Here is a 15,228-nt window from a genome sequence, read left to right as displayed (position 1 = left end):
GGTCCCTTGACACATTTTCTGCTTCAGAATTTAAAAGGGCAGATACTCTGGGACATTCGCCCAAAACAACTGTTGAGAAAAAAATTTACATCACTACTTGACATGCAGTGTAAAGCGATTTAATTCCTATCACACACCAGGCCCAGATGGGCATCTAAAGCCTTCTGGTTTTCCAGGACTATTTTCTTTGCTCAGTATTTTTTTCTGTTGTAAGTGCCCCTCCAGCTCCTACTGCCTTACTGTAATGCCTTCATTTTAAAAAACCAAACAGAGGTTAATAAATTCTATTTTTTTTTTACCTTTTCTACATCACCATATTCTCTTTGTTGTTTTCTAGATATTATGTGTAAAGAAATATTCTGTTGGCATCAGATTTCTGTCCAATACTGTACTTATATCTTTTTGGGTTGAATTTCCCAGAGGGTGATATACATAGTTAATATGTGTAATCGGCTTCTTCAGAGTACACAGTCTCTCTTTTTTAAAACGATATGCTATGTGTGGATTAGTTATTTACAGTCAAATCCAAAATTACTTTTGGTAGACCATGAAACAGGCTAGTTTCATAATAACTGACATGTATAGTGAGGCTGCTCTTTTATAAAAAAAAAAAAAAAAACGTTTTTATGTTCTCTTTAAATATTATTAAAATAACCTCTGTTTATATAATTTTATAAAATCCATGCTATATATAACTATCCTATACAACAAATTTTGATCTTTCTGATAAATTATAACAAACTAGAAGTGAGCTCATGGTATTCCCCGCTTTTCCAGGTACAAGCTGATACGAAGACGAGTCATCTGGCTAATAGGGCAATGGATCTCCGTCAAATTCAAATCTGATCTTCGACCTTTGCTCTACGAGGTGATCTTAAGCCTCATGCAGGATCCAGACCTAGTGGTAAGCAAATTGCACACACAGCTTGGCTTGACTTCTAGAAAACGATGCACTTGTAATGAGTGGAATTGCAAATGGATTTGTTATGCAAGTTATGGTTGTCCAACATTTGTTTCTGATACTGACAAAGTGATTTAAATATTTGTCTCTGATTATTATTTTAAAGTTGATGTTATACATGGACTTTGTTTAGACATGAGTCAATATTTTATTTAGGAGTACCCATGTCCTCTAGATTTATAGACTTGGCAAAACCTTTTGGACCATAAAGTCTAGAATAAACGTTTCTGGTGTAAGACATGCAAAAACACCAGAATTAGTAAATTTGAAACATAAAGTTGACTGCATTTGATTCCATTTGAATCAATTTCATTTAATATTTTTTTCATTTAATCTGCTGCACAGAATCAGATTAGGACATTCTTACTTTTGGGTGAACCTTAACTGTTCATATCGCTTCATGTTTCTGCACATGCTGCCAGGTTTCCAGAAGCACATTTGGTCTAAAATGTTTTTTGTTTCTTTACTAATTTCAAGTTTTGTGAAAATTAAGTGATTAACTAAAAAGCCAAAGCTTCTGTTCCCAAATTTCCATCAGCTGTACTTTAGATAAACTACTTCTCCTACTGTGGGAAAAGTGTTATTATTTCATTGTCAGCCTCACCACAAATTGCATTTTGCCACTATTAAATTTCATGAGCAGAGAGCTTGATTGATGGCTTATTTTTAAATGGTTTATAGGAAAGGATGTCAATGATTCTTTGTGGCGTTCAGATTGAAGTTAAAGGAAATCAAGTTAAGTCTGTCTTTTTGAGCCACTTTGTTGAAAATCCCTGTCTAATTCTATCTCTTACTTCATTATTTGAAGGAAGAACCGTGGAAATGCGTAATTATTTGGATTCCCTTTGCTGCGCACAATACAGTGTAATGTGATAATAATGAAATTTTCTCTGCCTAAGGCAAAGAATGCGGTGCAGGTATCCATTGACAGTGGTTTGTCTGGTTGTCAGCAAGACAACAGAACAGCCACCAGGTGGAATTTTATAATGCTCTGCAAACGGGGAAAAAATATTAAATTTTGATGTGCAACTGACATCAAGGTAGAGTACGCGTAGACAGCTGTATGTTTGCAGCCCGGCCAGATGACAAATTCCCAGGGCAAAATTCAGGAAACGGGAAGGAGAGATGGGCAATGGGCAAATCCAATACATTTTATATACATGGACTGTTAACTTTAAACTGACTAAAGGATATTCTTTGTCTGAAAACTTGTCCTGATAAGATTTCAACATAATTATAATAACACACACAATATTGAGGCATCTTTACAAATAAGATCTGAGTCTTTTATTGAAGTGGAGCAAAGCATAATTACTTGATGTTTTGTTCTGTTCCGCTCCCAATTGCATAGCTTCTGTGGTGATGGGAAATTTATCATGTTCATCTATTTAGCAATCTTATGAAACAACAAAACATTACTGATTTATAATTTTAAAGCAGCAATGTATGACATGATGTAGTTGTATTTTAAATAGGTACCATTTGTTGTTATTGACATAGCACAACACATTAAGGTTATAATGGTGTCTATAGGCTTTATTTCTTGTTTTTGTTTTACTTAAATACAATTATTAGACTAAATAGCTAATAAGTATGACAAGTTTTTACTCTATAACAAACTCATAACTGGTTATCTGTTGAATCCAGTCAGGAAGTGAGTCAGCTACTTTACCAACCTGATGCTAGTAGCTTGCCAATTGTGATTTCAAAACAGCAAAACCTTGATAAGTGACATGGGCACCTGAATGTGCTATGAAATGATGGTGAAAATTCAGTAAATATTTCTATTTGGCAACCACCTTCTGGTTGATCAATTCCAGGCCTGCAAGTGATAGTCATGCTTTGCTTTACAGAGGTAGAATTAAAGCTGCAAATTAGCCTTTCCTGTGGATTAATTTAAAAGTAGTAGTAGTTGGATTAACCTGTTGCTTGTCCCCTCTTCAGGTGGCAGAGGAAAATCTTGTTTGTGTCAAAGGCAGCACACAGTTCTTGTCGTTTCTGTGTTGATTCTGTTGTTCAAACTTGGTGTATTTACATACACCAAACAGTCTACATCTACTTCTCTTAAAGAAAATGAGTGAGCAGTTAAAATTTTAAATAATATGTATGATCTTATGTCCATTACTCATTTAGAGCGACTGTGTACTAACTACTTTCTGCCTCCAGCTCAAGGTCTTGATTTTTCAATTAGATTTTTACTCCTCATAAATACTGGACACATTTAGAGTCGGACAATGACATTCAGTTATAGTATACTTCATTTACCACCATTATGTCCTTCAGTGAAGCTTAATGGATATGAAGATTACTCATGCTACAAATTGCCTTAAGGTTTATGATTGTAATTATGCCTCTGAGTTTCAGTGCTCTTTCTTCACACAGTCTTACTCTTGCATCACCAGTGAGCTGACCAATCGTGTGGTCTCTGATCAATATTCCTTGGGCCATTTTGATACTCTTTGTTATAATGAATTATAGATCGTAAACTTTTAATGATGGTAATGGGCAAAGCTACAATGTATGAGTCCAGTTAGTTTTGAAAATATATATTTAGTTTGTAGTGATGTGCGGTCAGGGGAGGCAGATGAGGCAGAGCCTCCCCTATCATCATGGAAAAATAATATACAATGCTAAAACAATTTATATTGCTATTTTCACCCTATGGTTTGTACTATAAAGTACTTATTTTTCATTTAACTTAACCAGTTCTGATTATATTTTCTTCAAAATCGCTGAATTTTCACATTTTCCCATTCAAGTTGTCTTTTTGCCCTCCAGCTTTGTCCGCATGTGTGAAATTTCCTTATGTAAATAATAACATGCAGGGGGTCAATAGTTGTAAATATGATTATGATTAAGTCAGTGCCTCACCAGCTATGAACCTCACCACACTTCACTGTTACTTTGATACTTGTTGCTGGGAAACTAAGAGATTTTATTCCTACTAAGATTTTGTTCCAAGTTGTGGGGGCAATTTAAGAACTGCAAAGCTGGGACTAAAGCTAAAATCGTTTTTTTCCACTTTTCCCCAGCAGTAGCCTTTAATGTCTGATAATCTGATACAGTCATAGAGGGAGCTTTCTCCTGCATCTTATTCATAAAGAGCAAATTGTTACTTATTGCCTTCATAGCCATAACACAGCTGAGCTAAGACTCAATAGGCCTGATCACACTCTTCTTCTCTTGCTGCCTAGAAAAATCAGCTGCCATATAAAGCTTGAGGTGGAAGAACGTTTATTAGGAGATTAATCAAAACTTAAATTCCTTCTGGACTGCAGTCCTGATTACTTTGAAGTGATTATGTCCTTTTATTTAAGCTTGAGGAAATTTGACTATGTATGTTACAAAGATGCTACAACTGCAAGCATGACAGCCATGCTTTGCAGAATAAGTCTTTCACTGAGCTGTTTTCAAGTTTTTGGTCAATTTTCTTCTGATTCAGTTTGCTTTGTTGACTGAGCAATTTTCAATAAACTTTTATTTGTGCAGTTTTGAAACTCATGACAGCCTCAATGGCCTCAGAGATTAGAACTCAACATCCAGATATACACCGTGTTCCAAATTATTATGCAAGTGATATTTTCTCAGATTTTCTTAAATGGTCAATGCAAATGATGGTCAGTATAATTTTCAAGTCATGAACTATTACAGTACAAATCAAATTTTACTGAACAAAGCTCCCCATGAGAACAGTATTTTTTTCAAAAAGAAAAAACTCAAAATGCACTGTTCTAAATTATTATGCACAGCAGATTTATAGATTATAAAGAACTGCAAACAGTCATTCTTTGAATGTGCAGCATTAAGTGGTCACATGTACTAAAATCAAAAGCTATTTCAATCAAAAACATCTTAACAGACCGAGTTACATGTTAACATAGGAGCCCTTCTTTGATATCACCTGCACAATTCTTGTATCCATTGAACTTGTGAGTTTGTGGAAAGTTTCTGCTTGAATTTCTTTGCAGGATGTCAGAATACCTCCCCAGAGCTGCTATTTTGATATGAACTGCATTCCACCCTCAGATCTTCTGCTTGAGGAAACTCCAAAGGTTCTCAATAGGGTTGAGGTCAGAGGAGGATGGTGACCACACCATGAGTTTCTCCCCTTTCATACCTATAGCAGCCAATGACACAGTGGTATTCCTTGCAGTATGAGATGGTGCATTGTCTTGCATGAAGATGATTTTGCTACGGAAGGTGCGGCTTTTCTTTTTGAACCATGAAAGAAAGTGATCAGTCAGAAAGTCCATATACTTTGCTGAGGTCATTTTCACACATTCGGGGACTCTGAAGGGGCCGACCAGCTCTCTCCCCATGATTTCGGCCCAAAAAATGACTCCACCACCTCCTTGCTGACGTCACAGCTGTGTTGGGATCCACCATCCACCACCAATCCACTACTGCGTCCATTTGGACCATCCAGGGTTGCACAGCAGTCATCAGTGAACAAGTCTGTTTGAAAATTAATCTTCATGTACGGCTGGGCCCACTGCGGCCGTTTCTGCTTGTGACCACTGGTTAGGGGTGGCTGAATAGTAGGTTGATAATGTGGAACATCCTTCTTCAGTAGATTTCCTTTAATTGAGCTCAGCAGACAAACTAATCAACCCAGCTCTCTGAAATTAATTATAGCGATTCAAAGAGCCCTGACACACAATACCATCTATAATTTTAATAGCACAACAAAAAATGTTATCTTTATGACACTTTAATCCAATTTGCATAATAATTTTGAACACGGTGTAGTAAGGTAATAAAAAAATGCATAAATAAAATGAGTCTGAAAATGTTGAACATTAATAAAGAAACCTTGGATAAAAGAGATGTGAATAATTAAAATCCAAAATAAATCAATTTTGAAAACTTAGCTGAGTTTCTTTTTCTAACTTTGCCTGGTGTTTCACTGTGGGAAGATCCAATGACATCATGTCTGTCAATGATGGTCAGTGGCTGCACCCACCATCCAATATTAGGGCCATCCTACCTCCCTTAACTCATTTATGTTTTTTTCCCATGTGAAGTCTACAGCAAAAGTCCCTTAGCATATTAAGGCTAGCTTGGCTCTGCTGAACTCATACTGACATGGAGTTGGTCAAGTTATCAGTAGGGGGGAGGGTTACGGTGTACTTACTAATTAATTTCTGACAATTTCTGAGCTTAGCCCGGATAGCTTTTTTCCCCTTTGTAATTAAAATGATCAGTTAAAGTTATCTGTAGACTTTAATAAAATAAATCTTTATTTAGTTTCTTTGTCTGTGATTTACAGTTAAACCGAACCCAGATGCTTACATTCTTCTGAAACGTTTTAGCAACAAATCAGTGCCTTGGAGTTTTGTACATTTTATCAAAAGATTTTGGTGAAGGCTATTAGATCAAGTCCTGGGAGTCATAACAGATACCATCTGCAGCGGGATTAGCAAGTGACTTATCACTTTCATAAGTTCTGGGGAAAAGCTAACATCAGCTGCCAGGACCAACTGTTCTGACCTGCTGGCAATTGCACAAAGACTGATGGTATGTGTAGCTGGAAAACTAGAAACAAATGACGATCTCTGCAGACCTCACTGATGCCTTTGTGTTGAGAGGCATGATTGATGCAAGTAAAAAAATGGATCGTGTTCTTTACTGTGGATGTAACTGAAGCCATGTTGCTGAAATTCCTTTTCCACTTACCTTAAATGTTGATGTAGCATGTTTGTGTTGTCAGGAAGAAATGCAAGATTGTGTGCTATTGCTTAAGAAACTTGGGTAGATAAATGAATAAAAATGTTCTATGCCATTGGGCTTGGGTGTGGTCAGTTACACAGTAGTTACATTTTGAACAAAATTGCAAAGCCAAGGTAATTAATTAAATTTTTTTACACATTGTATATAAAAATATTTATCCACAGGACTGCGTGCACTGTGATTCAAAAATTCATATTCTCTGTCACACCCATAGAGACATGAATGATTTGCTTGAAAGGATCTTCTGTAACTGAGTTCTTACCTCCTTACCTTTCTCTGTTCTCATTTACCTCCTTTAATCTCTTCTGCCATCTGATTTCTCTCCCTAGTGGATGTTTCCAGCCCTACCGAGACTCTGCTAGATTATACTGGTGATATATAAACAATGGGCTGCTGCATCTTTTAAAAAAATTATTTAGCTAGGAATTTTATTTCCAAAAGTTTCAAATAAATTGGTGTGGGATTTTGTGTGTAGTTGTCTGAGTTTCAATGTGTTTTCAAAGTAATAACAATTGTTTCAGTTTTATCCAATTAAAAATTACAGTCAGTAATTTATCAATAAAGTAAATTGTCACAGTTGAGATTTTTTTCTTTCATTTATGTTTTTAATGGTTTTGGGGTAATGAATGAATAAATATAATTTTTAGAAAACATTCAGGTTTTTGGAAGTTGTTTGCAAAAGATTCATAGACTTTAGAACTCATTTTAAAAGAGGCGATAAATCAGGGCAATTGGATTTTCTTCATTCCTTTTTTTCTTCGTATAATGGTTGCATTCTTTTAGGCAACTGTTTCATATTGGCTATGAAATGACTGACGGGAACATACTATTCTTATCTTTATTCACCTGAAACTTCTATAAACTTAGCTTATTTTCCATTTTTGTGCAGCTTTCAATATAAAAATGTTGTGTACTAATACAGTGGCACTGTTGAATGTTCCTTTTTTTTAAATTAGCTTCTTTTTCTCTCTCCCTCACAGGTGCGGATTGAAACGGCAACAACACTAAAGCTGAATATCCTCCCTATGTCAAAACTTTTAAATAAGTGAAGTTTTCATTCTGATCTATTTTATTTTTAAAGACTTATTGCATCTCTGCAGAGCAAATAAAAGTTGTTTTGGTTTCAGTCTATCCAATGCAGTAAAGTTATATCCATAACTCAGGGTCACCTGTTGATGATTTTGAGTTTCGGACAGAACAATTCCTCCCTGTGAGTATATCTGAATTAACTGTTAAGAAATATATTTTTAAATTCACTGATAAATGAAGCTTATTTTGTTGGTTTGTCATAATTAGTCTCAAATGTCTTGCATCTTCTGTCTCTGTTTTAGTACCTGGAGTCCATCTTTGGACTGCTCTTCCAGCTTTTGCAGCAGGTGACAGAGTGTGACACTAAGATGCAGGTTCTCCATGTTATCTCCTGCGTCATAGAGAGAGTCAACACTCAGGTGAGATTTGACAAAGCTTTTGGAGTGTTGTTCCAGTTGCACTTTTATAAACTGGTAACCCTCAGTAATATAGAAAACCATTAAAACACTTATTTTGTTAATTGCTTTGAATAAGAATGAATGCAAAAGTTACTCAGAGTGATGACTTATTTATTGAACTAGTAGCTAATGAAAACAAAATCCAATTTCTTGGCACATTGGTATATTTCATAGGACCAACAAAACTGGTCTGTTTACCATTCTGTATCCATGCATATGTGAATGGAAAGTTGAGTGAAAAGTAAAAGTATGGTAGAAAAAAATTGGTCAAATAAGAGTTTAAAAGACAGTCACAAGTTTTGAGCTGCATTGGTCAGCAAACTGACTGGACCCAAACCCGTGGAACATTGTCAAGGGGAATATGAGAGACACCCGAGGCACAATGTAGACGAGCTGAAAGCTCCGAGGCACAATGTAGACGAGCTGAAAGCTGCTATTAAAGCTGTGTTAACTTCCCTGACACCTCAGAAGTCCCTCAGGCTGCATTGATGTAGCAATTCAAGCAAAACATTATCCACAAAAAGTACTGACTGCATATACTACACAGTATATGGACATATTTTTCCGTGGGGTTAGATTTCTATTTAAAAAATCCTCTTTTGATCTGATGTAATATTCTAATGTCCTGGGAACTTTAATTTAATTAAAGCTGTAAGAGGTAATCATCAAAATTATAAGCTGTAAATAAAATATATTACCCTGTACCTAATTCATTTATATTATGAGTTTTTCTTCTACATTGTATTACTGAAACCTTGCAATGATATTTTAGTTTATTGGCACTTGTACATGTCTCAAGTATGACAAATGAAGTTGTGGTGAGCATAAAGGTGCCCTTCTACAAGGGAGAAATTTAGTTACTCTTTGATGAATAACTGTACAAGCTGAAGCTATTGACCTGTACTCTGAGGGGAACAAGCGACACTAAGATACAAAACATTTGTCACCTTCTGCAACACCCGGACCAGGCCAACAAAACAAAAATACGGCTATACAGTTAGACAGACATGCATAATTTCTCAGTGATATTTTCAGTGCGACTTAGCCTGATTCTTTTTAAATCACAAGCCCCAGGCAGGGCTTGTTCTTATGTCTGCTCTCATTTACCATGAGGGTACAGTCATCTCTCTGCACTCCTTTTATGGTCATGTGGATGCCATTTTTTCCGAGCATCAATTTAATCCATTTAACTGTCAGTCCTAAAAATAATGACCGTCCTCTGGATCCCCTACTGTTTTTCTTTGATATATTTTTTTAAAGATGCATTCTAAGAACCTTTGCCTACATGATTCCTTGACTTAAATCTGTCAAATTTATTACTTTGATCCTGGTGAACTGTCAGTTTGGTTACGTCTTCACCAGTCATTGGCATTGGCTTAAACTATCTGAGTCAGTTGAAGTCCCATTAATATTCTAGTTCCACTCACAGGGGATTTTGAACCCACAAAGAGTGGCAGCAGTTGAAGGAAAAAAACTCGGCAATGAAACCATGAGTGCGGCTTGAGTTGAAATGAACACGATGACAGATATGAGATTTAGCTCCTTTTTCACTGTCAATCTCACAAATGTCACCCTAGGCTGGTTAGGGGGTCTGATTTTCCTCACTTTTTATCTCTCTCCTCGAGGCTGTATGTCGTGTTTTTGTATTTACTGTTCCCTCCGCTCCTAACCTGCTTCCTACTAAGGTGTAATTGAGCAAAAAAAGAAATAAAAAATCCCAGTGTTGGGTTTGCACCTCGGCAACACAGCCACTAAAGAGGATATGAAATATTAGAAAAAGTCTAAGTAAAAATGGATATGACCTTTCTTAAGGTCCTAAATTCAGTTTTACCATAAGATTTATGAGGTAAATTTCCAAATGCAAATAATTTGGAGTTATGTTTGACCGAAAAATCTGAGAATAGATCAATCTGCAAATACCAGACCAAGATTGATCTATTCAAACTTCATCCGGTATTGAACGAAGATTGAATGTAACCAATACTGGTGGGGGTCCACTGCATTGGTTATATGTTTAAAATAAGTTTGAATTGAGATATTTCTGTCTCAGTTCAAACTGAGGCTCAAGCAGGCATGTGGCAGTTTTTTGTACCAAGATTTAGATTTTGTTGAAAGGCCAGAGAAAGTGGTGGAGTGGCTGAAGTTTTCTAAAACAATTGTGACTAATGAAACACTGCCACTGCCCCACATGCTTCTGCACACTGTTGGTCAGATATCTTAAAGACAGCTAGTAAAATCTTCCAGTGATTATAATAAAGAAAAATTCAGAAAAACACATTTATGGTGTGAAAACTAAAGCAGGACAGGCATCACTTTTATTTAGGTAATTATTTTTATTTAGGCAATTAGTAAGTAACTCTACATAGTAAGCAAGCTTAAGACTTAATTCAGAGGGTCATGTATACTTTTTCTTTAATGTGTCAAAATCAAGCAGCAGAAGGGTTCTGAAAGAAAACGGATCAAGTTTGTCAATATTATACTTTTTGAAAATTTCTGAGTCTTTGTATTTGTCACTTTTCTACTATTTTGTATCAAGTTATTAAAGCGAAGTACACTTTTTTAATAAAGTCAAACACTGCAGCCTTTTGTTTTGCAATAAAAATGAGACATGAAGATGCACTTGTAAAACAACAGTAGATAAAGGAAGCTGACTTGGCTTTTAAACCACCAGGATTGGGCTAGAGTAGTTATGAATAGCTGCTCCAGTTTGGATTTTCTGCTTAAAAATAAGAGTCACAATTGAGTTGGTTTGAACATGTGCCGAGGAGAGATACGGTCTGCGTGTGAGAGAGGGATGCAGAAGACTGAGCTGCCCGGCAGATAGGAGAAGGGCAAAGAAAAGATTAATGGATGTAGTGAGGGAGGACATGCCTGGCATGACAGGTAGACACGTGGGACTGGAGGAGATGGAAACATGATCTTCTTGGGTGAAAAGAAGAGATTAGCTACATTTTGTATTTAAACTGCTGTGGATCTACAGATTCTGCTGACGCTGTCAGAGGATTTTAGGATTTATGAGTGTAAGAAAATATACATATATATGAATTGTACATCAAAAAGAATGTCAACTCTTATCACAATTTCATAGGTTAGTGTTAAATCAATATGTACTTATAAGGAGGAAGTTGATTCCTGAACAAGTCAGAGCTTTCTTTGTCACATTTTTGATTGCTAACCTATTAAATACTTAGTGTGTGACATATGTTCTCTGCAGGCAGGTTCTCACCTCAATAAGTTGAGTTTTCGAGATGAAGTTTTGAGTATTCTTTGGTGAAAACAAAGAATACCCACAACCACACACTTTAATTTGAAGTGTATGGGTGTACATGTTGCATTAAATCCATTACAAAACATTTAGCTTTATTTCTGCTATCACAGATACTGTTTTTGCATTGTGCAATAACCCACCGGTTTCCTAGAAGTAATGACCGAAAGAGGCTGATTGGTCCATCTGGTGTTTTGCTCAGAGAGTTTTCATTGTTGTTTCCTGACAATGGTTCCCATTGAGAATCATGCCCCGCTTTGTTAGCGCTGCACTTTGCTGTCTGGAGGCCATTCAGTGTTGCTACTAAGCCTTTTTCAGGTTTACTTTGGACTTTTTGATTTCTTGTTATAAAAACGTGAAGATGAAAAAGTCTATTTTTAGTGATCACACTGACCTTTAGAAAGTTGTGAAAACGCCACCAGTTTTATTCTAAAAGCTAAACCTGCTAGTTATTTTCTATTCAATTATATTAATGATTGTAGTTACACTTAGTATTGCTGCACCACTTACTATTTAGACTAAAGTAAAAGCTTGATCATTCAGATCAAATTTTTCACTCACATTCTATCAAATGTATTTTTCATTCCTTGTGAATTTTCACAGTGATGTTTATATTTTGATTCCCTCATCTTTTGTTTTCTCTCCAGATCCGACCATATGTAGGCTGCTTGGTTCAGTATCTGCCCCTGCTCTGGAAACAGTCTGAAGAACATAACATGCTTCGATGTGCCATACTGACGACACTAATCCACCTGGTGCAGGTACATAGTTTCGCCATCCATTGCATGCTTTAGTATTTTCTGCATGCGTGTGTACTGTCAAGCACAAATACCAGGCTGTCTGTTGTGATCTATGGTCATGTTTAGTACATATGGCACTTTCATGACTTTTCCTTTTCTGGCTGCTGGCCTACATTATGCACACTTCAGTAATTCTGATTTCTTATAATCATGCATATGATGTTTTTTTCCTACTCCTACTTTAAAACTCTTACAGAAACTCAGAGGGTTTATAATACTTTGGTAATATGTATAATATGCCTGCTGCTGGCAGTGCAGCGCATCATCTTGCAAGACATTTTTTATGATTTGTCATTTTTGATAATTTGCTGCAACATCACTTGAGTTTGCCATGGAGGTAATGAGAAAAAATAGCTCCTTCCTTGAGCTTTGTTACCCACAGGAATGAAGCTGCCCGCCTTAGTCTTCAATATGCTTTGGACCCGTGTGCCTCGGCTGCATTACTTCATAGTGGCAGATGATTATGACAAGCTCCCATTGAGAGTAAAACGAGAACACATCTGGCAAACTAAGTGAAACTTGTGAGGTTGAACAAATGAGTTTGGAGTTGCTTGATGGCATTGGCTTACACAGGGCCGAAAAATCTGTTCATGCCAGTTGAGCCTTTTTGCCTTTTGTTCAAGAGAGTATCTTTTGCATATTTTTGGGGAGGAGGATATTATATGATAACCACAAAGTTGTGCAACTCTGAGGTTGATTCAAAATTTCTTGAATATGTGTTTAGTCCTCTGACTGAATACTTTGTAGAACCACATTTTGCAGTCTTTGTGAGTTTTTTGGGGGGTATGTTTCTACGAGCTCTGTGTGTCTAGAGGATGCCATTGTGAAGGGATTCAACTTTTCAAATTAGGTCAGACTCAGTGACACTAGATGGATGAGTGTCTGTCATCAGTTTCCATGTTTCACTACAGGTTCTCTATCAAATATAGGTCTGGATTTTGACAGGACAATTGTTAACACATATAACACAATTCCATAGTAGCTGTGGCCTCGTGTATAGTGTTATTGTCTTGCTGGGAGATTAACCTCTGGCCCAGTCTTAACTCCTTTGGAACATCTAGCTTAGGTTTGTTTTTTATCCCTAACCTGTATGGTGTTTTCACTGGTCTTCATATTGTTTTCTGTTAATCATCTCTACCAAATCTTCTCTACGAAGTCTTCACAAAACAGCTGGCTCTATACAGATAATAAGTCAGACACACGTAGACTCTGTTTACTAATAAAGTGATCTTTAAAGGCAGTTAGTGGCATTTGAATTTATTTAGCAAATCAGAGTAAAAGTAATAAATACAATTCTTTTTTTTGAAAACCATGTATCTCTATTTAATATTCAGGCACTACTTTGTGTTAGTCTATCACATAGAATCCAGTAATATACATTGAATTTTTGGGTTCCCAAGAGACAAAATGTTGAGAGGTTCAAGAGATGTGAATACTTTTGCAATGGTGCAACTGTGGACAAAATGCCAATTTTCTCTGTTTGGCCTGACTGACATCGTAAGGTCTTCATTTATAAAACAAAAAACAAGCAGAACTAATTTAGATGGTATGGCAAAGGTCAAAGATAGTTGCATTGCTGTGAAGTATTGGATCAGTGGTCTTTCAGCAAAATGGATATGAATCTGTTAAGTGTGTTTATTTTGACTATTAAACTTCAGTCCATCTGGCACTGGAACAAACCAATCTTGTCTTCTTATGATCACATGGCATTAAGTCAACTGTTAAGCTCATAAAAGCTGCAGTATTGACTCGTTTGTTTTTAATGGATGAATTTTGCCCGTATGACAAGTTTGCTCCAGCGGGGGATTGAGTGATGCTCTCATTTCTTTTTACACCCACATAAATGCAAGAGGGAGCAAATTAATGTCGTGCCATTATAGAAACACTGTTGACTGTTCTGAAACACTACTCTGGATCCTCTTTGCCTTCACACGGATTAATTCTGCTACTTCAATATCCCCTTTAGCCCCCCATCATGCAACCCAACAAACACGCTCTTGCCAATTCTTCACTGTGAGTTCTAGTGTTTTGTTTGAATATACAAAGTGAAATGAAATGTGAAGGGATTGGATGCATTTAAGAGTCAGTGACAGTGGTTAAGTTTTTATCAGAAAGGAGTTTGAGGCCATGTGTGTTAAATATTAAAGAAGAGTTTGAATGGACCTGCTATGTTGGTGTGCATAATTCATAAGCACAACTTTGCTATAAAAACCAAATTTAATGCTTTTGCATATATACAGTAGAAACTTGATATTTACACAGTGTATATAAAACATTGTTAAGCTTTCTTTCTCACTATCTGAAATTAAATCAGACTAAGCTTTCCCTTTTAGTTCAGTTAGGATTACATGAAGTAAAAGGCAGAATTAGAGAATATAAGAATGTTTTGCATATACTTGGATTAGTTTTTAAGCAAGGAATAGTAGTAATCAGATGATGATGTCATGACTTTTTAAGCTCCTCTTATTTTTCAACATTTGAGTTAACTGAAGGTTTATCCATTAATAAAGGCACCTCATAAATACACTGGTCTATTGTGAGATGGAAGAATGTAAAGAAATCAATAAGAAGATTGGAAACCTCCACAAGTCGGGTTCATTGTTGGGTACAATTTTAAGATGCTTGAATGTGCCATCTTCATGACTTCAAACAATTAAATACAAGTATGAAAATCATGAAAGTACCTGGCCATCATACTACTCAAGAAGGGGATAGTTTTTGATGTGCATATCAGCCCTAGAACAGAAGCAAAAATCCTTGTGAAGAAATACTAGCTGAAGCCAGTAAGAGTCTGACTAAGGTGCTTCTCTGCTAACATGCCTCTCTCTAACTGGTTAATGTTTGGTTTGGTTGTACCACAGTTGTGAGCGTTTTTATTACAAACTGTTCCTCACTATTGTGGGTGTGCTATGAGCAGTTGTGGTCGACTCTCCGCTGACGTTTTATGGACGATTATAAATTATACATTTTGATACATCAAGTGTA

The 15,228-nt window shown here is 36.3% G+C and overlaps 1 protein-coding gene across 1 annotated transcript in view; it reads left to right on the top strand.

Annotated features, from left to right (window-relative positions):
- Positions 1–15,228, top strand: part of ipo11 (importin 11) — a 111,386-nt gene that overhangs the window by 41,573 nt on the left and 54,585 nt on the right. The window contains exons 16-20 of the mRNA XM_032578936.1: positions 778–904; positions 7,672–7,705; positions 7,861–7,901; positions 8,023–8,139; positions 12,091–12,204. Of these exons, the coding sequence (XP_032434827.1) occupies positions 778–904; positions 7,672–7,705; positions 7,861–7,901; positions 8,023–8,139; positions 12,091–12,204 (433 nt within the window). The remainder of the gene's footprint in view (positions 1–777; positions 905–7,671; positions 7,706–7,860; positions 7,902–8,022; positions 8,140–12,090; positions 12,205–15,228) is intronic.

Source organism: Xiphophorus hellerii, chromosome 12, assembly GCF_003331165.1.
Source record: "Xiphophorus hellerii strain 12219 chromosome 12, Xiphophorus_hellerii-4.1, whole genome shotgun sequence".
In the NCBI taxonomy this organism is placed as follows: domain Eukaryota; kingdom Metazoa; phylum Chordata; class Actinopteri; order Cyprinodontiformes; family Poeciliidae; genus Xiphophorus; species Xiphophorus hellerii.
The sequence above is the reverse complement of the archived record's forward strand: the minus strand, read 5'-3'. Positions and strand labels throughout refer to the sequence as shown.